Below are 23,445 nucleotides of genomic sequence, written 5' to 3'. Positions count from 1 at the left end.
CTTTACCATAAGAGTCCAAATAATCTGAAGTTTGAGGCAGTCTTGCACAGGTTGTTCCCATAATGTTCTCATTTAAAAAAGTGAAATTATGTAATTAGTCATGACAACAGACTTCTTAAAAATGCAAATTTAGCTGCAGTTTCAGCAAGAGAGTCTGCATTTTATTAGCTGCAGTTCAGATGCATGAGCTACAAAGTCTGCTTGTTCACTCACTGCATGTGTCCCTTCTGAGATTAGGAAAAAAAGCAATTTAATAAGAAATAATCCTGCCAAGAACAAATATCCAAGAAGAAAACCTAAAAGAAAAAATCGCTTTTTTTTCTAGTTGTCAGATGAGTCCATTAACTTTGATGTGAACTGTGGTCTTAACTCAGGCAAAGAATAATGCATTAAGGCCATTTCACAACTATTTGTTCATTATATCTTTTAAAAATATTGTGATATTTTCTCAACATAATGGGACCAACAAAAAACCCTATGATTGTTAAAAAAAACCAAAACAGGACACAGTGTCAATGCACAGAATATATTAAATACTAAGTAAACTGAGGTGCAGAGAAGAAACAAGCTTTGCTTTATGCAATGGTGTTGCCTAAACTCTAACTCCCATAATGGGAAATAAAGCGCTTTTTATGAGGTTCCAGTCCCTCCAGTTATTTGGTAATAATGTCTTCACAGCAAAGTTTGAAAGTAAACCCAATTTTTAAGCGAGCCAGAATCCTGAGTCTTTGGAGATTATCACTGGAGATCAAAGTCAGTAACAAATATCCAGAGCTGAGCAGAGAATGTCAGGGTTGTTTTCTTAGTTCATAGAAGCTTCTGAGTTTGATATGGTCTCCCTGCTAATTAAGATTCAATATACCAGTTAGCTGTGATCTTTGGTGTCTTCCACACCTGAATAATATTTTCTGACATTTAAGTCAAGCTAAATCTGAGTGTCTTAGTGACAGTAATGAACTGTATACTCAGAACTATATTAAAATAAGGTTTCCCAGGCTGGGTTTTCTAAGTTTCTTTGCAAATATGGAGGTAGCAGCAGACTAAGCTCTTTTTAAGATAATCCCATGCCTTGTTACAATATTTCAAGATTAAGATAAAAATTTAGTGTATCTGGGTAAAGAAAAATGTAAAACCTTGTGAAATCTTTATTTCCTATTGTACAATGCAGTGTTTCTACTGATAGTAAAAAAAAGGTCTCAGACTGAAAGGTCTGAGAATTCTGAGACAGAAATTCAGTCCAGCAAAAATTGCTACTTCTACAAAGGCATAGCTCCTTGTTCATAATATTTTCTATTATAATCATTTTAAAAAATAACATCAGGTTCTTTCTTTTGTCCTTTATAATTCAATGTATTAGTTAGAAATACCTCAAAGAAACAGATGTATGAGAGATTCTCAGATGTTGAAAAAGAGACCACTGCTTTAAAGTCTTATTTTAGTCTGGTACAAAACCAGGAAAAAAAAACCATAGGTAGGAGAAATGTGAGAGTTATTGTGACTTCTCTTTACTTGTCACATCATGGTATAAATTTTTCCAGCAAAATATAAGCCATTAAATTGCAAACTCAGGAATAACAGCTTACTCAGCAAAAGTATAGGGCCATCTGCCAGCTGTTGAGTCATCACAGATTGTTGGTGCCACATGTTCCTCACAGCAGCTGAATTTTCATCAAACTCTGCAGAATAGCAGGTAGGAAACTATCACAGTCAAAGGAAAAAGACTGTGTGGACAGTGCAATGGAAATGAAAGTGTTAATTAACAGGGCTAACCAACTAATCAAAAAACGGGGAACATGGAACTTCCTGAGATGCCTAATTTCTTGTCTTGTCAAGGGTCAAATCCTGCCTGTTTAATTCCTAAGCAAGGTCACTCAAATCAGCAAAATTAAGCACATGCTAAAGTGAAGTAGATTGTTAAGTGCCACCTATAGAACAGACTTATTTCTCAGACTGAAGCAGATACAGACAGCCTTGCCAGCTTGCATGATTCACAAAGATTAGATTTCTGTATTGATATTCTTCTAAAAAAAAAGAAGAAAAACGTAAAATTCCAACTAATTCATATTTGACATGTTTTAAAAATAATGCATATTGTAACATTGAAAATGGTTTTAAATTGTGAGAGGGAGAGACTTGCTAAAAAATCAAAAGCATTGCACTTAGATTTTCAATTTAATAACAAAAGTTCCTGCCCTGAAGTAGCTGAAGTGATATGTCATTTCCCACAGAGAGGAAAAGTTCCTTTCCCAATTACACGTTTTCATCCTTGCACTGTCTCCTTTGACTCTTAGTGAGTTCATTCAACTCTCCAAATTAGCAGAAAAAATACTGAGGGATATTTTTTGTTTTGTTTTGTGGTGGGGTTTTTTTTGGGAGGGGGTAGTTTTCTGCTCATTTAGTCAGCTGAATCAGCTCATGGTCAGTGTCACATGAGTCCCTGAGCCAACAAAGGAAGATGAAGGGAGGAACATACTGATGACAAACAAGCAGAAAAAAAAAAAGTAAGAGGTGACATTGTCCTCTTGGAGGTTGTGAGCTCCTGCACTGGCTCAGACATAATGCAAGATTTAATACCAAAGGTGAACTCCTACTGACCTGGGCAGGAAAACACCTGAGCATTTGGGGGTTTGCACAATTAGTTATCAGTCCCAATTCCATCTCTTCTTCCTATGATCCCTAAGGACAATGCATGTTGTATTTGAACACATCTCACTTTTCCACTACTAGTGTCTATGGGCTCCACATCCGCCCTAGAAAATAAAGTTTTTCAGGAACTTTAAATGAAAGTAACAGTAAGCCTCACAACTATGATCATGAAGTTCCCTATACTGAGGAACCTTCCCAGTGAAAATTCTTACCAGCTTTCAGTGGCTCCTCTTCTGCTCATAAGTATAAAGTTACTTCACAGAGGTTCAGATCTCCTATTAATTATTCACTGCAGAGATTGAAATTTTGATTAGCAAGGACTAAAATCACTTTTTTGTTTCCTTCTCTTTAATTAATGCCAGTGAAGCTCCTCTTGATAAAGCAATATAAATATTAGTTAAGAAAGCAATGTGATCATGACACCATCAACTGTGCTCACTTAGGGAACATAAAGAAGGAAGACAAATATAAAAAGCAGAATTGAGAATGGAGTATTTTAAGGCCCGAAGTTCGGATATGCATTACCTGCAGTCTATCACAAAACTGGTTTTAATAAATTTCAGAGGTATTTTAGCCACAAAGCAAGTATTTTCCTCTGGACTCTGTGCTCAGTGCATCTCAGAGCTGCTCTAGAAGTAAAACTTCACATAATGAGTTGTCATAGTTTAACCCCAGCTGGCAACTAAGCACCAGGCAGCTGCTCACTAACTCCCCCACCAGCAGGAAATCAAACAACTGACTGCTCTGATTCTCATCTAAAATTGAATTTAAAAAGAAGCTGGCTAATTAGGAATCTCTATAGAGTGTCACAGTCAAATGAAAAGAGATCTGTATCAGAAATTATTTTGAAAAACAGTTAACTTGCATCTAGATCCATAGTTCCATTATTTTTTTTGTATCTGCACTAAGAGACTAGCCTGAAAAAAAGGTGGGTTTATGTTAAAATAATGGCAATGCCTATATTAGGAATCAAACTGATTTTTCTTTCATTGGATTTTATAAAATATGGGCACAATGGTGAGAAAACATAAGTCAGTCATATAAAGAAAAATATTAGAACTTTCCTCTGCTATCATACAGTCCCAGTCCTCTACAACTGCACTATCAAAAAGTTGAAATATGTTCAAAATCCTCTAACATCCAGTCTGTTCAGGACAAAATTTTGCTGTCTTTCCTTCATCTTTCTGATTCTGGGATTCATCATACCTACGTAATTTCTCAAGCACATGTGGATTATGCAGCTCAGCCTCTACAAATAACTAAGATACTTTACTTTCAAAGACATGTAATGAGCTGATGATTTTGTCAATGAAAATTTATAGCTTTCACTGTGAAACATTTTCTCTACAACCAGACATAAAAGTAACCTTACCTGGAAGAACTCCAATTCAACAGCAGCATTTTGCAATATTTTTTTTTAAATAGTAGCATTAAACATATATATAATAATACCAAATATATACTCAAACCACATTAGCTCTGATTGTGCCAAGCATGATACATGCATTTAGTAATACAATAAGAAGTCCCTGTTCCAAACAGCCTGCAGTCTATGTGGACAAAATTAAGGAAGATAGTGACAATCTTGTAGAAAGAAAACTAAGGCAAAGATCAGAATCATAAACCATGTAAGCATTAGGACATAAATAATCTACCACAGATATGGGAATAGAACAAAGATCTAAGTCTCCCTGCAGTGTCTCAGCCATAAGGCTTCTCCTTCTGAGTAAAATGCAGTATCACTTAGTATTGAACTGTGCAGGTTTTTTAATCAAGCAATATTTCCCTTACATATAAACATAACATTTTCTCCAGAAAGCAAAACCAACTATTTTTCTGTCACCATGCAACTCCCAATGACTTTTCAATTTACAACTAATATACAACCAGCTGTACCTGTCTTTACATTCCATTTACTCATCTTTTTCAGCAGCATCTCCAGATTCCTCCTTTACCTGAAACTACTTGCGGATTTTTCAGAAACCAAACATTAATAGTAAAACTGAGATCTGCTCATCCTGGGAGTGGATGCCTGACTGGTAAGAACCATTCTAATTGGAACATTTGGAGATGCACCTGGAATAACAACCTGTTTTGAGAGTTCCAAGACAGCAGTGGTGACACACCAACATAATACAGTGGAAAAAAAAAAAGATCTTTTCCTTCTGTATTTACAGACTGCATATGGCAACCCTGAAACAGTTAAAGACCAAAGTAGGGCCTCAGAATTACGTGACAGTGCCTTGGGTGGCCTCATGCCCTCGACTATTATAAAGCATTGACTCAGGGAAGATCAATACCAACATATCCTGGCAGCACTGGAGTTGGGAGCTTATGAATTCTGACAAGATCATAGCCTGAAATGGCAATTGGCAGAGAATGACAGGAATTTTTATTGCTCTTATTGTAGTTGAAAACCAAACATGTGTGGTTTATGTTGATTAGAAAAACAACAAACTCCTTAACTCTTAAACTTCAGCCTTTATTACTATATTTGGGTCTCACATTTTTCTTCCTCATTTCAGTCAATAGGGCCACTTTCAGTTGAGGGTTTGGGGGGTTTGTTTTGCTTTTGAAAAGAGAACAATTACTCAAATTTGAGGTCTAGAAAATTTTGCTACAGTTACTAATATCATATTTCCAACAGCAGTCAGGGCAATGTGTAAAATCTTCTGGAATTAATAGACCAAAGAGGAAAAGGAAAGATGGCAACACACTGTATCTTAACAGCTGGATGCCAATTACCACTCTCTGTTAACAAACCACAGCCATTTACCAGAGGTGTCTTTGCCTCCCCACTTGCACAAAGTGGCAATTCAATTAGACATCTCTTCCTTCCACACAGCTCGAAATTTTAAACAAGTTTCACCTAAAAAGATTATTGACCTCCACTTCATTTCATTGAAGCCATCATTACACTTCTTTATTGGCATCCAAGTTATTATAAATTATGGGTCTTTCACAATTCTGTAACTTTCATCTTTGCATGCTTTTAAGGTTGACCCCTAAGAAGATCTGCTGTAGAAAAAGGAATTCTCTTGATCATGTGAGATAGTTTAAAGAGATCTGTATTACATCAGGTGAGGTGTCAACAGAAATTTGCCATGGTGTGCACTTCTAGTAATGCCACCTGTAGCACACTAAATGCATTTGACATTATTAGACCCTTCTAATTTCTTTTTCCTTGCTGAAAAATTTGTCATGGTTCCTTGATTGCTCTGTTTCTCAGTATCTGAGGAAGGAAATTACATATGCCCATATGACAATATCATCAGCATTCAAGATTAAATGTATAAATCAGGAACAGGGTAAACTGAGGATTTAAACAGAACAAATCTGAAAGAATAATCATTTGGAGGCTTCTGGGGAGGTTCTGCTATTGGGTGTCCAAGCCTTCAGTCTATACCCACATCTTGTTTTCTCTGTATTCTCTTTATCTAAAGATGGCTACTTCAGATACAACTCCTAATCACAAATTCCCTAATCCATTGGTTACTAGAAGCTTTTGGAATTTAGCAGGGCAATGATTTCTCTTTCTAATTCTGGTCCTTTTTTTCCCCTATGCATTTACTGCTGGGATGATGCCAGGAGTCCCTACGATTGACAAAAGATGGAAAGAAGGATGTTTCAGACAAAATACTCCAGTGGTAACACTGTCATCTGTTTTGCTAATCTGCCATGTGGAGTCTCTGTGAAGAACCCAGGGCAGGCAGAAAACTGGGGGTTGAACAGGACACCCATATAGTGAGCAATCCTTCCAACACACAATTTGGAAAATACAAACTGTTTCAGTGCATTAAATCAGCAGAAAAACTATTCACTTTTGTGGTAATAATTTTCTGCCAACTCAGTGCATTGAAATGGCTCAGCAACCCAATGACCAAGGGACCTGAGGAAAGGGCTTGCCCAGAGGCAAGAGATGGAACAAGGCAGCCAGCAGTTCAATTGCCTTAGGGTGCTAGAGAGCTACAGCCTGCATTTCCAGCCAGTTTTACCTGAGACTGGCTTGTGGAGAGGTCAGATGGGGAGCTGTGCTGTTGTAAGGAAATGGGAACACACAGCTGGAGGAAAAGGAGAACAGCAGCACTCCAGTGGCCCTTTAAACTAGTTTAAGCCACTAGAGTGACTGGTGCCCTACGTTTCTCAGTTCTGTTTCCAAAGGTCACATGGTTACATACGATTAACTCCCTCAAATGGATTGGGGAAGATATTTCTAAAGGATTGTTGGTGAGAGATCACTCAGCAACCTCACTGTTAACAGCTAACCTGCCTGCTCCAGCTTCTCTCTTACTCTCAAAGACCTGAAGACAGCTTAGCCTAACTTGTAAAGTGGGGAACTGGTAACAGAGACACAGAGAAGCTGACTGAGCTGCACACCTGCATTATCCAAAAGATTAGGTTTCCCTTTGATCCTGTCAATAACAAAGGTGCTTTTGCACATCTGTAAAACACCTAGTTCATTTTTTTCCCCCATAAAAATTCCTATTGAATCAAAGTGTCTGGGAGCTATCCCTAAGTGGGGCAAACCAAGTATTGGCTACAGCTCTGCAAGGAAAAATGCTCTGAGGAAAGAAAGGAGGGAGAGAAGATATTGTTCCTATTTAAAACAAAGAAAAAATCTAGCTAAAGATTTATTGACTTCACTTTTGGTTTAAGCTCTCTAGATATCTTCCTAATTAATATGCAGTGTCACTCACAGAGCAATCAGAAAATGAGAAAATCAAAGGCAAGAGAAAAGCTGGGAATTGCACTTCTCACACTACTTGTTGCAACCTTTTCCAACTCTTGGTTTATGGCACCTCACAGAGGGGACTGAGTTATGAGACCTGAATTCTTTGTGGAGAGACCTGGGCCAGTCTGTGCTACATTGTGCCCTCAGGTGCACAAGTGCAATGTCACCAGACTTGCATACAAGCACCTAAATATTCTCTAGTATCTTAAACAGAGAGATTTGTTTAGTATTCCTATTGAAGAAGAAACTTACCATTTAAATATGTTTTAGGAAACCAAATATCTTTTGCAAAATTTATCTTTTTGGCTGGAGCAGCAAAACACTTTCATCTGATATGTGCAGTACCTGGCAAAATTTTATATATTTATATAAAATATAATACTAAAATAACTAACAATGTTTTTGTGTAGCATAAGGTCTTTTTCTAAACTTGTCTAGGGAGTATATAATGTATTTCACTGGCTTATATAATATCTAACAACATTTATTTCTGCAATTTGCAAAATTTCTGTTACACTAATAGCAAAATATGAGCCCATTTCTTCAGCTAATTAAGTCACATATAAGTATTCTCATGTGTGTTAGTTGAAAACTGCTTTAAGTACCAGAAATGTCAGCACATTTCAAAGATACCATGTTCCTATCCTGCTAGGATTCAGTCTGTAATAACATTTGTAATTCCTTTTACCCTATGCCCCTCAATTTACATCACTTTTATAAAACCTTCAAAATTATACTTGATACTAAACTGTGTGCATGCAATAATGGGGGGGAGAAGCCAAGCTAGTAAGAACCAAGGGAAAAAAACCCAAACAAAACTGATAAGCCATGAAAAATGTAACCCAAAACCACACAGGTCACAACTTCTATAAATCACATTATTCAAATAGATGTGCTCTGATTTCTGATTTGGTCTGTAGACTGGACCAAATTATACCATTTATCCAAACTTCCCTACATATAAAGTGCTTGGAACATTATGTAACAACTTTTAACAGAAAAAAAAAACTGTTGTAAAATACTAATAATTTCATAATCCCACATGAAATTCTATAACTGGTAAAGGACCCTGGCTGATTAACATCTAGGATTCCATTAGGGAATATTCCTGGATGCTTATTTAACAGTTGAAGTTGAAGCTCCTATAAAAGTGAGCCAAGAAACTACTTCCTTTTCCCTACATGGTCTCTGTGAGCACAGGTTTCACAGAGCAGCTTCAGGGGTTGCTCAGGAGAGCAGCTCAGCTTGTTTCTTTTCTTTTTCTTGGGGGCTCTCTGGTATTTTCTCAGGTAGCTGCACAAGGTGGTATTTGTTCTGGGGCTGTCCTTGCTGGATGTTAGAGGCTGCTCTGCAAATAAAGTAGTGCCACAGTGTCACCTACTGGGAAGTTCTGCCTCTGCCTTTCTTCTTACAGTGCCAAAAACGATAAAGAACAAAAAGGAAAACCCGTGTGTTGGTTTTACCTGGTTTCTGATACTTCACATTCCAGGCCACTATACTCCTACTAAAAGCTTTTTTTTCCTTTTTCTTTTTCTAAAAAACAGGAAACAGCTCAGAGCAGAACAATAAATACACTGGACTTTTCCTAAGACTGTCATTCAACATATACCTGGTGAGTATTTGGTCTTAACTGGCTGATTTAAATCTATATTGAGCGAGTTGCTATTCTTTTGATTCCATGTCAGTATCTTAGTGCAAGTTTCTCCTCCACATTTTTACTTTATCTTTTCCTTTATTTACTATAATGACACACATTTCCATATGACATTCCACTGACATTTATGTAGTGTGGCAGACCTAGAGTAGACACAAAACGGGTTTTCAAAAGAAAATATTGTTCATCTTCACATGAGTAGCAAGAGCTGGACCAGTGGTCTGTAAAGTGACAACAGTGGTGAAATATCATCATCTGCAGAAGACAAATAAAAGTAAGCTCACTTTCAAAGCTAAAAGTGAGTAGTGTTATTCATGCATAGTGCCCCTCCTTGATAAATCTGTGAACCAAAACCAAATTAACATCACTTATGTTTTTCCCCTTTTAAAATTTATTTTTATTTAAAAAATAATTCTATATCTTTTTTTTATTATTATTTTATGTGCTTAAAGCTTTATTCTGTATAAATTACACCCTCCTTGACTGCCCCAAATGACTACTTAGGAAATTGTAATCTGTAAACAAAACAAATCTCTATTTTAGGACTCACAACGTCACAAGACTTCTTGCCTGCTTTAAAATAAGAAGTGTGAAGACAGAGGGCATTTAAAGCAATCAGTGACTGACTTCATAACATTTAAGTCATTTTGACCAACTAGTTACAAGTGAAGCACAATCAAATTTTATGCACAATATGAAGTTTCCTCAACAGACACTTGAAATAAAATGATCAAATGTGTCTTTAACAGTAAGAAAAGATGATCACAGACTATGTGATAGTTTCACTTAATATTTTTACAAAGTAGATAATTGTGAGGCTATAAAGGGGAGTCTGGGTCATTGTTACCTTAAGAGAGCAACATAATGAGGTAAATAGGAGTCTTGGCTTTGCTCTTATTTTCTCAGTCACAAAACTTTTATGTCTTTTTCTACAGATGTACTGGAAAAGAAACATTAATTTAATGCTTAGAATCCTGCTTCTAGCTAAGACTAACCTCTCCACCTGAACTCTAACAAAAAATCAATGTCAACTCCTACTCAAGTTAAGAGGTATATTCATATAGTCAACTGCAAGATAGCAACTTACAGAGCTATGAGACATTATTTCCTTATAAACACAGCCCAATACTGCTGCAGTCCACAAGATGGAGTAAAACTTACCTCTATCACTCTTTAGCAAAAGTAGATTAAAGCCTATACTTAGCTCATATGAATCATGGGTGAATAAGAGGCTGCTGATCTCTGAATTCTCAACAAAAATATAAGCATTTCCCAGTGTTTTGAGGAACGAAAGTTGTTAAATTTTCAGTGTCTGAAACGCCAAGATGACAGAATCAATTTTAAAGTAGCTTATAGTAGAATAAACAAGGTATAGGCCTGAAGATTTATATTGCTGCAAGACTACTGAAATTGATTTTCTACTCTCCTATTCTCCTTCCAGAAGACTTCCATCTATGTAGCAAAAAAGCTGATATACAGCATCTACTATCATGTGGCTAAATAAGTGGCGTATCTCAAGCACAGGCAGTTGCTGCACGGAAAGACAGAAAACAAGCCACACATCACTGGGCTACACCAATAGTTGAGGTACCCAGTAAAATCAAATTTTCGTACTAGGATAATTTCAGTTCCCCTTCATGGTAGAACTTTTCTACCAAACACAGCTCAAATAAATTAGTGAGGTGGCCTTACTGGCTAGTTGGGTTTTCATGTGAATGATGCAGGCAAGCCCTCATCATAGCAGTGCATCTGTCACACCAAGCCTCCATTTTAACCACAGGCAGAGTCATAAAGGTCTCTTTCATCTGTCACAGCTTAACCGTGTAAATCTGAGATGCCAAAAGGCATTAATTTTCTAATTGAAAATGATGTCTGGGGATACGGATAGCAATAAAAACCTGTACTTTTGTTAAACTTTCCTAACTTGTTTAAAGGTAAACCCTCTCTTCATCTTCCACGCCCCTACGAGTCTGTAAGTCAGAGCACCAAGGGAAGTGCTCAGTGCTGGCCAGGCCTGTCTCGCAGCCCTGCCAATGCAGAGAGATGCTTCACCTTGGCTCCAGTACCTGCCCGGGCACTGGTACCTGTCGGGATTCCCGGTACCCACCCGGGCTCCATGACCTGCCCCAGCTCCGGTACCTGCCCAGGCTCTATGATCTGCCTGAGCTCCATGACCTGCCCAGGCTTCCACAGTACCCACCCGGGCTCTGTAACCTGATCGGGCTCTGGTCCCTGCGAGGGCTCCGGTGCCTGCCCGGGCTCCCGGTACCTTCACGGATTCCCGGTGCCTATCCGGGCTTCAGTACCTGCCTGGATTCCCCGTACCTGCCCGGGATCCATGACCTGCCCGGGCTCCCGGCACCTGCCCGCATTCCCAGTCCCTGCCCCAATTCCTTTGTTCCTGCCGGAATTCCCGGTCCCTGCCCGCATTCCCGGTTCCCGCCCCGCGCCGGGGGCTTGGGCGGCCCCGCTGCCCGCGGTCATGTGACCCGTCCAAGATGGCTGCCGGCGAGCGCCGCGCCGCGCCCGCCGCGGGCAGGGAGGAGGATTTCGAGATTATTGACAAAAAACAGCTCCCTGATGCGGCCGAGCTGAGAAACGAGGAGAAGGCGAAGCCGGAGGAAGGGAGGTGGTCCGCTCCGATCTTGTCGCTGGCCAAGAAAGCCTCGGAAAACTTGGCACTGAGCTATGGCAGCGCCCTGAAGTCCGCGTCCCTGGTGGGATTCGTGTCCAAGCCCGGCAGCAGTGACAGCCCGGCAAAGACAAGTACGGCTCCGCTTCTTTAGTAAACTCGCTTTTGTGGTGCGCAAATCAGTTCGCTCCCGTAAGTGCTGCTGGTTCGCGTCAGTGGTGCATGGGTGTTACTTTGAATTTTCTTTTTTAAGATGCTGCGGTTTTGTATTGGAGCAAAATTAAACGATCGACACAGATGTAGAACTTAAGAAGTGTATTATAACCAAAAGAAAACTAATATATTTGGGAAAATTGACTTTAGTTTTATGCAGTAAGCTTTTATTTGCTGGTTCTTCTCCCTCTTTTTAAAGCTCCCCTCGGCTGCACTGAGGGATCTCCCAATTCCATGTCCTCCCTAATGTGCTGGTTCAGGGCAGGAACTCGCTGTATCTGTCATGTCAGAGAGTGGACAAGCAAACTAAGATACAGATTTGTTACAAGTTACTTTTTAACTACTCTAAAAGTTTAACCACAACTTGCTTTGTTGAACATCTGCATTCAAGGATCTAGCAACCGTACAGTTTTATGGAACAGGTCTCTTAGAACTGAATGAAAAGGACTTTAGTTGAATCACATGGAAAATAAATCTCAGTGATACTCATAGTGTGGAAAAAACCCATTTAAATGCAGCAGAAATTGGGACTGGAGCCTTGTACTCCAGTGTCTCATAATGGTGCTTAAGTCTGGAGCAGTGGAGATCAGATTTGCTCCCTTGTGCTACCTTTTTGTTTTTAATGGTACTGAGTGTTCAAGGCAGCGTTCTGTGGGGCTGAGCAGAGACAGGATGGGAAAACCAATTACCGCTAATGGACTTTTTCATTTTTTGTGAAAATTCCTCAATGTTGGATAGTCAGAGTTTAATTGTCCTGAAAAAAATAGACTCTTGTCTTTCCCTGCATCTCAAAGTCTCACACCAAACTTCTAATGGATTTGTTTCCTGGGTGCCCATCTTGAGCACCTGGGATTTAACCTGACAAAGGGCAGAATATCCCATTTTCTTCATTTGCATTTGGAATAATGCTGTGAATACAGGTAATTCACAAGAACATACAGCTTTTGGCAAGGGACAGGGAATGTGATGTCCTCTTGTCCTCTTAAGAGCTCCCACGCTTAATGGAACTTTTACCATAGTCTTTCAGCTTCTTCTTTGTAAAGTAAAGGAATACAACACCACGTCCCCAGATTGTTCAACAGATTTGGATATGTTGATGAGTTTTATGGAAAATTCCGTATGAAAAATCTGATCACAATTTAAATATAAAATGTGAACAGGCACTAAGTCACCTGTTCTACCTGTTCAATATTACCTTTGACTGAGCACTATAAATTTAATTTAAAGCAGGTATTTTTAAGAAATAAGCTAAGACCTGCAAGACCACTTGTGGAAAATTCGGAGCTTGTTCCCTGTATCCTCTTTTTCTTGAGATTTTATAACCTCTACCTGCTGCTTCACATCTGTTGATCACATGTTTTAAACACACAAACCCCATCCTAGACTAGGGTGTGCCACTGAAGAAACTATGTCCTGCCTTGCAGGGAGGCCGGGAGCTACAAATCTAAAGAAAACAAATCAAGAAAGACTTGCAGTCCCAAAAACCAAGAGATGGAGAACTGTGAGCTTTCCTTTGTGCTTCAGTGTTTTCTGACTTCAAAGTGTGCTGAATAATTACAGTAAACAAGTCATGTGGCTTCAAAAAGATGTTGGAACAAATCTCTTGAATTAGATGAGAGACAAAACTGTGTGACTGCATTCTTAAAGATTGCAGCATCATGTCTGTGATCTTTTGCACTTGGGTAACCTGATTCCTAATCTTTGAGGCTTGGCTTTGGTAATGTGTCTAATACCTGTTTATTTTGCATGTACCAACTTGCACAGTTTTGCAAAAAATGTACTTGACTATGTAAACTTGCAACTAAAAAGTCTAAAAAGGAATGTTCAAGTAATTATTTAACTTAATGCAAGCCATTATTAAGACACTTTAAGTTTGTGTTCATAAAGAACATTTCATTCACATTATTTTATTTTTTTAAAATCATGTGGGTAATACACGTATATGGAGCCAGGCTTACAAGAAAAGTATGCCTGATATGTAAAAATTTTAATTCAGATAACCATCAAAATGGTTAATATTGAAAACATCCAAAAAAATCACTGATTTTCTGTTTCTACTGTGTAACCTGACAATACTGACATTCAAAATATTACAGCCCTTTTAATCCTCAGTCTCATATCTCATTATATGCAGTTTTGAGGCATCCATTGGCTATGGTCAATATACAGTATACTCTACATATAGTATATTGCATATTAACTATATATATTATAGTATAATACAATATACTATACAGTAACCTGCTGAGATGACAAAACTTTGTCTGCTTTGTGGTTATTAAGATCAATTTGATTAGAATGACTCCCTGTTTTCCCTCTTCTGAGACAAGGAAGCGTTTTGCTCATTTTTAATCCTAAGTTAACACTGTGTGCACAAAAAAAGGAAGGTAAAATTAGTACTGAAGAGACTTTTGCACAGTCTTAGGAATAGTGTTGACAATCTTGAGTGTGACTGACACAGGGGAGTGTGACCATGTCTGACCCACAGGTGACAGCAGGACTGTCCTACTGCAACAGCCGTGGCTTAAAAGAGGATTTCAATGACCACTGGCCTATGGTTGGCAGCACCTGTTGGAGACTGTGGATGCCTGAAGAAGCAGAGGGGCTGAAGCCAATCCCTGTCCCGCTCCCCCTTTTGTCCCAAAATAGGTTTTTTCCCTGGGTATGCAAGAGGCTGATACACACACAGAGTGCAGGTATTAGATTTATTTACAGTTCTGCAATGAAAGGGGCACTGGGTGGCAAATCTACAAAACCAGCACAAGGACCACCAAAACTTTTCAATATTTTAGCAAACAAAGGCATTAATGTTCATTGGCTACAAGTTACCTAGTTCTATTATTAATTAGTATTCTTCTATTGGTTAATGATTCTCTCGCTTCTCATGCTAATTAGTCCACATGCTCAGTCTTTCACTTCTTTTGCATCAGTGGGTTTATTGGGTCAGTGGTCACGATCAGTCCCTGCCGCAATTCCCTTTTACCCAGTTGGAGCTGATTCAGCACAGTTGCTGAGTTGGCTTTATTAGTTTTTTCCTTGTCTTGGAGGTTCTGCCGAATGTCATAGAATCATAGCATATGCTGAGTTGGAAGGGACCCACAAGGATCATCGAGTCCAGCTCCTGGCCCTGCACAGAACACCCCAAGACTGCCACCATGTGCCTCAGAGCATTGTCCAAACGCTCCTTGAGCTCTGGTGCTGTGACCCCTGCCCTGGGGAGCCTTTTCAGTGCCCGACCATCCTCTGGGGGAAGAAGCTTTCCTAATATCCAGCCTAAACCTCCCCTGACTCAGCTTCATGCCGTCCTTGCAGTCCATAAATTCTGCATTCTCTGTGTCCACTCTCAGTGATACATCCTTCTCCCCAAGCCTTGTTAACCTCCCCCTAGGTCTGAGGTTATTGAAACATGTCGAGCCCTAAACTTTAACAGGGCAATTCTACAGACAAGTAATTTGTCTTTCTAGCACCTGGGCATCACTTAGAGCTGCTATCTGTTTCACGGGTTAAATCTCCCTTCCTGTTGGTTAGGCTTGAAAATATACAAAGACCAAATATCAAATAACATCCTTTATTGGGAAAATTTGTACATATCCCGCATTTTGCAACACACACACACCCGTCTCCGGCTGCGACGAGCCCGCCCCGCGCCCCTCACACCGCTCTAAGATGGCGCCCGCCCCGCCCCGCGCGCTGTCGCCGTGGTAACGCGGCGGGCCGGGGTCCCTCAGCCCCGGCGGGTCCCCCTGGCCCGGCCCCGCCGCTCAGGTAGGGACCCCCCGGGCCGGGGGGCTGGGGCCGTGTCCCACCCGGGTGCCGGGAGCGGTGGCCCCGCTCCCCGCGGTGTCGGCGCGGGGGGCTCCCCCGGGGCTGCACCCCCAGCCCGCCCCCTGCGCGGGATGGGTGGGGGGCACCGCGGGGAGGGCGCTCCGGAAGCTGGGCAGCGTCTCCGCGCGGATTCTCCCCCTGTACTCGGCGCTGGTGAGGCACCTCAAGTGCTGTGTCCGGGTCTGGGCCCCTCAATTCAGGAACGTCATTGAGGGGCTGGAGTGGGTCCAGAGAAGGGAATGGAGCTGGGGAAGGGTCTGCAGCACAGATCTGATGAGGAGAGGCTGGGGGAGCTGGGGGGGCTCAGACTGGAGAAAAGGAGGCTCAGGGGTGACCTTATTGCTCTCTACAGCTCCCTGACAGGAGGTTGGCCTCTTCTCTCAGGGAACCAGTGACAGGACAAGAGGACATAGTCTTAAGCTGTGCCAGGGAAGGTTTATGTTGGACATTAGGAAGAATTTCTTCACAGAATGGGTGATTAGACACTGGAGTGGAGGTGATGGAGTCACTATCCCTGGATGTGTTTAAGGAGAGATTGAATGTGGCACTCAATACCATGGTCTAGTTGACCTGATGCTGATTGGACATGATGATCTCAGAGGTATTTTCTAAAGCAGCTTTTCTTTCCCCACCTATGTGCCTGCAGGTGCGCGGGGCCACACCATGGAGGAACGTGCCAACCTCATGAACATGATGAAGCTCAGCATCAAAATCCTGATCCAGTCAGCCCTGAGCCTGGGCCGGACCCTGGACTCCGACTTCCCCCCGCTGCAGCAGTTCTTCGTGGTGCTGGAGCACTGCCTCAAGCACGGGCTGAAAGGTGGGCTCCGGATACCAGGCTGAGAAGAGGCAGGTCAATGAGTCGCTGTTGAGTCCTGCTGTGTCTCCAGTTTGACCTCTGAATGACATTGTTAATTGCATAAATGTACAGTGCTAATCGGCATTACAGATATAACTATGTGGTTACTCCTGTACACCCTGTATTTTGTGCCTCCTATACTGTCAAGGTATTTTTAATGCCCCCTTTTCATTGACATGTTAGAAACTGGTAAGACAAAGTAACACATAGACTAAAATTTTTAATTCTGGAGTTGGTAGCCTGTTACTTTTCCTCACAAACTTCTCTGTGTGCTCCCTTTAGTGAAGAAGACTTTTATTGGACAGAACAAATCGTTTTTTGGTCCTTTGGAGCTAGTGGAAAAACTATGTCCCGAAGCATCAGATATAGCAACTAGTGTTAAAAATCTGCCAGAGTTGAAGTAAGTTGGTTGTTGGAGGTGATGCATTTCACTCATACTGCTGGGAAAAGGAATCCTTTGTATAGTCTCTAAGCTTCCTTAATGAGATCTTATTCCCAAAGGCAAAAATACAGCCTGTAGGAGGCATTGACTTCTCCAAGAGATAAGGAGAATACCTCAAAATATTCAGAGTTTCTGATTGAAACAATACTGTCAGATTAAAAAAGTATTTGGAAACTTTTTAACCTTGCTAAAAATAACTAAAGCCTTCACAGTTATTTTCTCTCCTCTTCTTTCCCTCACTTTTATAACTTTGTGTCATTTTGTGAGTGCACTAGTAGTATTTAATTTGGGTAATTCAGGATGATGGAAAGAAACTGTTTTCAGTGCTAGGGTGCATCAGTGGTTGGGTTATGATGGTAGCTGACAATATGTGTCTTTTCAAGTTAGGAAAATGTTACAAAATACTTTTCCTTCACCAAAGAATGGGATATACTTAAATGCCTTTGTGTTCTGGAGACAGCAGTTCATTCCCCCAAGGATATTTTTTTTTCAGTTGTTGGGGTTTTGGAGCTGGGGGGGGTGTGTGCTTTTTTTTTTTTAACAAATAATATCCTTCATCTCACTTTGTAAACTGAGAATTTTGAGTTGCACAAATCTACTTAAAAAGAAGCTTTGTTTTTACCAAAACATGCAACTTTTCATTTTAGGACTGCTGTGGGCAGAGGAAGGGCTTGGCTTTATTTAGCACTCATGCAGAAGAAACTGGCAGATTATCTCAAGGTACTCTTGGACCACAAGCATCTGTTAAGGTAAGAGCATATGGTGTAGGTTGTGTTTCCCAAATCACTGACACGTGTTACTCCAGAGAGAGTAATTCCTTGACCACTTCAAGCTTGTTCTTGCAGCCTGCAGAGGAGCAAGTGGTTAATTGTTTCTCAGTGAAGCTACAGAGGAACTTAGTCAAGTGTTTTCTGAGAGTTCTGAATCCTCAGCCTTGTGCAATAAATTGGTGGGAAGGGGCTGCTCAGCTGAGCTTTATAAAGGCTGTATTACTGTTTATATGATTTCAGTGATGGAAGTGCCACTATAATTGTTTGATGTGCAGTGATGCCTGATAATATTTCTTCCAGTGAATTTTATGAACCTGATGCATTGATGATGGAGGAGGAAGGAGCAGTTATTGTGGGTCTGCTGGTTGGACTGAATGTTATTGATGCAAACCTTTGCTTGAAAGGAGAAGACTTGGATTCCCAGGTGAAGATTAAACTTAAGTAGGATCAGTTGGTATAAGATTCTCGTAGAATTAAGTACATCTATAAATACTTTACTGAGATGGGTCCAGAGTTCTTTCCAGCATGTCCTGAGTTCACGCTTATCATGTTTCCCACAGCAAATAAAAAGAAAGTACATAAGTAGTAGTTTATGGAAATACTCTCACAACTAATAACTACTAGGAAACTGTTCACACTAAAATATGCTTTTATGACAAACACTAGCTTCCATGTTTGCATCAGCTAGGAATAATATAGGTATTATTTGTCTCTGTAAACTTAAACTTCATATTTTTATCATTTTCCAAATACACATTTTATCATTTTCCAATTCTGCTCCTATGCAGAATTGCACCATGAAGGTGTCTTAATATCTTAAATGTATTTTTCAGGTTGGAGTGATTGATTTTTCCTTGTACCTTAAGGAAACACAGGACAGTGATGACAAACAGTACGTATGGTGAATTAATAATTCTAAACTATTACGGGTTTTGTAGAACAAACCTGTCAGACAGTCTGTGGGAGGACATGAGTGCTGGAGACCTCAAAGTATTAATCATCCTAAAAGGAGAATCCAAAACAGATTTTGTTAGCTAATACTGACTTTCAAAGATTGAACCTGTGGTGGTTTGAACAAGAATACAATGTGGAGAGTTTGTGTCTTGAGCTGGGACCAAATTAAAAGCACCCAAAATATTAGATTGGGCTTTGTTTTGATTTTAGAAGAGGTGATCTGCCAGGACACCCACTGCTAAATCACTGCTTTTTTTCTAAGCACTGTTTCAGAAATGCTCTCAGTTAAGTAGCTCTCTCTGTGGGAGAGATCAGTTATGGAGGAAAAAATGTAATTTGAGGTGAAATGTTGGGTGAATTGAGATCACAGCTGTTGACAGCACTGAATCTAGAATACCTGTAGCAAATGAAGGGGATTTCATATTTTATGTGCTTCTGTCACTTCAGAGCTCTTCACTGTGGAGCTGCTGAAAAGCAGCCAAACAGCTGCTTCACCTCCCTGGTGCTTCTCATCTAGCTCAGGCACAAGTATTTTATAAGGAGACGATAAAAGGTTTCAACTCAGTTTGCAAGTCTGTGCTGAAAGCCCTAGTACAAACTAACACTTTAGAATGAAGGAGTTTCTTCTCAGTCAGTAAATTTTCACTTTTACAACTAGAGATGGAGGGATTACAGCTGTCCTTGACCAGAAGCATTATGTGGAAGAACTGAACCGACACCTAAGGTGGGATTTTCATCTGTTCTCATATACAAACACTTGTCCTGTTTAGCTTTTTCAGTATGGCTTTGAATGTCTCTGCCATCAGTCTTAGAGATTTTTGCCTGATATTGAAATGCCTTTCCTGATTATTTTCCAAAAATCTTAGTTTCATTTTATAGTCTTGCTCTTCTGCAGGCACATGCAATGCAGAAAACAAGTCATGTAATAGTAGTTTACTTTTTTAAGACTGATTAACATAACACTGTGGAGGTATGTTTTCAAGAGAAACTATTACAAGTGCATCTGGAAGTTCATTCCTCAGAGGAACTGCTCTTCCCCCCATAGGTTGTTCAGTGGGAAGAGAGGACCTCACTTCCCTTCTTGAGCAGGAGAGGTGTTAGCACTGCAACAGCTGAGCCAGAACAGGGCTGCCGGTTGTATGGAAGGGCATGGTCCTCTTAGTGCTTAACAGGGACAGTTGTCCTTCCTCGGGGGTATTTTTCAGTTCACCAAAGTATTTAGTTAGTAAGAAATGCAAGATGGTTAAAAAAAATACTGTTGAGGACAGGAATAAATGCTAAATGTTGGCACTTTTTTTTACCATTGTTATGTGTCTCTCTTCCTTGCTGCAGTTGCACGGTTGCAGATCTTCAGAACAAAATAGACTGTTTGGAAAAGACCAATTCAAAACTCCAGGAAGAGGTTTGTGTCTGGTCTGTTAAATATTTCTCACAGCTCTTTTCCATCAGAGGCAAAAATCCCCAAGAATGTACCTTAGACCTAAAACATTTGAGTAGGTACTGGTGAGATGTGGGGGACTGGGCAGACTGGCATGGGTTGGCACATGGAGAAAGCTTTCTGGGAAGCTTCTGCATTAAATTAGTGGTTAAAATGCTTTTGGGCACCTATTTGTTAGATGGATTTCCTTAATCAAGTTTTTTGTCTTGCAATGGTGTCTCTACCCAAAAGTAATCAAACCACTGACATGGACATGACTTGTCCCTCTTCCTTCTGCACATACACGTGTGTATTTGTCGTGTGAGTGATCCCGGAAAAACAGAAGTTAAAAAATCTTTCCCAGCTGGGAAGTAAAATAGATTCCAGCAGCATGCTTTATGTGTGTGTATATATATATATATATATATATATATACATATATATATAAACCCACCACCACACAAAAAATATATCTGTCTTTCAGAGTGGATCTGTGTAGTCCAATTTCCAGTGTATTTTTGGTATCCCCACTCGAAAATGCTGTACAATTCTACCAGTGAACGCCTGCCCTGACCTGCTGTGTGACTTCTAGTTAATACCACAGATCCAGGGTGGATTTTAGCCTTTTATACTTGGATGCATTTCTTTGGGCAGTTTAATAATAATTGATGAGGGTGTGAAGCAGAAGGCAGTGAACAAATGTGTGTGGGGTTATTAATTTGGGCTGTACAGTGGGTTCAGCTGTAGGAGGGTCAGGCAGCTCCTGAAAGGGGAAGTGAGCAGCACACCTGCTACAGAGACTGAGCTGCTGACCTTAGAATTGCTCCAGATGTTGCCTGCTTGCACAGTGATTAAATATAGATCTGTTCTCTTTATAAACAGCTTGCAGCAGCTACTGACCGAATTGGATCACTGCAGGAAGAGCAGCAGCAGTTAAAACAACAGAATGAATTGATTCGTGAACGGAGTGAAAAGAGTGTGGAGGTGGGCCACCAATTTAAAGATGATGGGGAGCCTTAAAATAAGTGATCTCCTTTAATCAGCTGTAGTTAGTGCTCTCAAACCCACTGGGAACTGGAATGCTCAGCCAAGTTGAGCAGGCTGCAGTGCAGATCACTGAGTTTGGGTGTTGTATGCTCAGGCATTTTAATTATTTTAGGCATACTTAGGGATACTTTAAATACTTTGTGATATTATGTGGCTTTTTTGCTGATGTTTCTTGTAGGTAACAAAAGAGGATACAAAAGTAGAATTGGATACTTACAAGCAGTCACGGCAGGGTCTTGATGAAATGTACAGTGATGTTTGGAAGCAGTTGAAAGAAGAAAAAAAAATCAGGCTGGTAAGGAAACTTAACTATAGAAAGTGAAGTAAAAGACACAGGATTCAGCCTAAACTGTAACATTACAAATAAAATACATCTGCTGTGCACCTTTTGCAGCTATTCAGAATTCATGAAGGAATTGCAAGCAAGATGCCAGATGGGCATTGATCATTAACAGTGTCTGTGAAAAAATGGGAATTGGGGCTTTTGGAATGTTGGAAATTAAAGGTGTTTCTGTGTTTAAGAAACTCCCAACATTACAGCAGAGACACATAGTTTTGTGTATAGGGTTATATGGGTTTTGGAAATGCTTATCCCTGATGTATGACTACGCTGTAGTAACTAGGAAATCTCTTTGTAAGGAACTAGAGAAAGAGTTGGAGCTACAAATTGGAATGAAAACAGAAATGGAAATTGCCATGAAACTTCTGGAGAAAGATACTCATGAAAAACAAGATACTTTAGTTGCACTTCGCCAACAGTTAGAAGAAGTGAAGGCCATTAACTTGCAGATGTTTCACAAATCTCAGGTATGTGCAGGGGGTTGGGGATGGGTTTGTGGGGTTTCTGTTGTTTGGGTGGGTTTGTGGTGTTATGTCATGTTTTTTTTCAATTGGACAAAAAATAAACTCATAGCATTTCTACAAGGAAGCCACGGAGTAGTAGTGCTCACACAAAATACACAGAGCTTGTTGCTGTTAATGAAATAAAAGTTTAACTAACCATTAAATAAGAGTTTAGCAAGCCTTTCCCTCCCATACGTGGTGCCAGAGGGGATTCCTCTCAGTTTTTATGGGCTGTTTCCTGATGCCTGTTCAGGCTTTACCCAGGCCTTTGCCCTTTCACAGATACTTGCAAAGCACAGCCCAGTGAAGCCCCAGTGCTGAGGTGGGCCTTTGTTTTTGAAAGCAGTATTTATTTTGGGGGTTTTGGCTTCCTGATTCCATGCCCACTGAGTGCAGTTGTTGGATTCAAATCATCATTGATGATCTTATCCTGTCCATTTAATCTGATAACTTCTTTCTTCAAGCTTTTTTCCAAAGAGAGGATTTTTGGCTTGTAGTTGATCTCATAGGTAAAAACTTAGTTAAGGGTTGGGATTTTTTTCTGAGGTCTTAACAAAACAAGTGGAGCAATGTCTGCTCTGGCATTATCAGCATTTTGTTTGTACATTCCAGTTAGACCCAGGCCTGGCCTTTAGCAAGCTGAACATTCTTGATGTGGTGGCAGACTTTAAACACTGTGTTCACTGTTTCCTATAGAATGCAGAGTGTTCATTACAACAGAAAACAGAAGCAATATCCTCTTTTGAAGGAAAAACAAATGAGATGATGTCCTCTATGAAACAAATGGAAGAGAGGTAATAATTACCAGCTCAGAAAGTTAACACTGAAGTCAGTAAAAACTTTCCAGTGTAAACCTTTACAGGATGACCTTCCATATGCCCCTATAGACATTTGGGCACACGTGCCAGCATGATCTTTTTTACTTTCTCCTCCTTGTCTCTCTGTGCTTGCTGTTCTCTTATCCCAGGCAAAGGTGCCTATAATTGACCCATTGAAAAGCCATAGCTCTTTCCATAGGCAGGCCATTTAAAAACAAGTTAACTTCAGCTTAAGAACTAGTCTGACTCTAGTTTTTGTTGTTTGGGGTTTTTTTTTTCAGAAACAATTACTTTCAAAAGTCTTTTTTTTCTCCACTTGCATTTTCAGTTCAAGCTTTTATAAAGACCTGTTCTGGTAAATCTAAAAGAAGAGGATGAGAGGGTGTAGTTAAGGGGTGAATTGACTACAAATGCACGTGTTCCTTGCCTCGTAGGCTGCAGCAGGCAGAGAAGGCAAGGCAGGCTGCCGAGGAACGCTGCACCAAGATGAAGCAGGAGCTTGCTGGCAAGCTGGACACGTGTCGGCAGCAGATGTCCCAGCTGGACAGCAAATGGTATTTCATCTGATGGAATTTTTTTTCCTTCCCCTTTGC

The 23,445-nt window shown here is 40.3% G+C and overlaps 1 protein-coding gene and 1 long non-coding RNA gene across 6 annotated transcripts in view; one reads left to right on the top strand and one right to left on the bottom strand.

Annotated features, from left to right (window-relative positions):
• Positions 1–290: 290 nt before the first annotated feature.
• On the bottom strand, positions 291–3,031 carry LOC127473629 (uncharacterized). Its single transcript, XR_007905536.1, has 3 exons — positions 2,596–3,031; positions 1,584–2,021; positions 291–842 (listed from the first exon to the last, which is right to left on the bottom strand). It is a non-coding gene; the product is annotated as an uncharacterized LOC127473629 (long non-coding RNA).
• An 8,482-nt stretch (positions 3,032–11,513) lies between these two features.
• Positions 11,514–23,445, top strand: part of RUFY1 (RUN and FYVE domain containing 1) — a 17,336-nt gene continuing 5,404 nt past the window's right edge. The window contains exons 1-13 of one of the 5 annotated variants that reach the window (XM_051793854.1): positions 11,514–11,798; positions 16,349–16,522; positions 16,844–16,961; positions 17,651–17,752; positions 18,074–18,197; positions 18,607–18,665; positions 19,386–19,451; positions 20,060–20,129; positions 21,027–21,128; positions 21,370–21,486; positions 21,831–21,998; positions 22,731–22,828; positions 23,287–23,406. In XM_051793854.1, the coding sequence (XP_051649814.1) occupies positions 11,531–11,798; positions 16,349–16,522; positions 16,844–16,961; positions 17,651–17,752; positions 18,074–18,197; positions 18,607–18,665; positions 19,386–19,451; positions 20,060–20,129; positions 21,027–21,128; positions 21,370–21,486; positions 21,831–21,998; positions 22,731–22,828; positions 23,287–23,406 (1,586 nt within the window). In that variant the 5' untranslated portion in view covers positions 11,514–11,530. Of the gene's footprint in view, positions 11,857–15,547; positions 15,643–15,758; positions 15,883–16,348; positions 16,523–16,843; positions 16,962–17,650; positions 17,753–18,073; positions 18,198–18,606; positions 18,666–19,385; positions 19,452–20,059; positions 20,130–21,026; positions 21,129–21,369; positions 21,487–21,830; positions 21,999–22,730; positions 22,829–23,286; positions 23,407–23,445 lie in introns of those variants that run through there. The other 4 variants (XM_051793859.1, XM_051793858.1, XM_051793857.1 and 1 more) reach the window with 4 other exon arrangements.

This window comes from Manacus candei, unplaced genomic scaffold (assembly GCF_025592945.1).
Source record: "Manacus candei isolate 608988 ecotype Guabito, Panama unplaced genomic scaffold, ASM2559294v1 h1tg000037l, whole genome shotgun sequence".
NCBI classification, from domain to species: domain Eukaryota; kingdom Metazoa; phylum Chordata; class Aves; order Passeriformes; family Pipridae; genus Manacus; species Manacus candei.
Note: the sequence above shows the minus strand (reverse complement) of the source record. Positions and strands in the feature narration are given on the sequence as shown.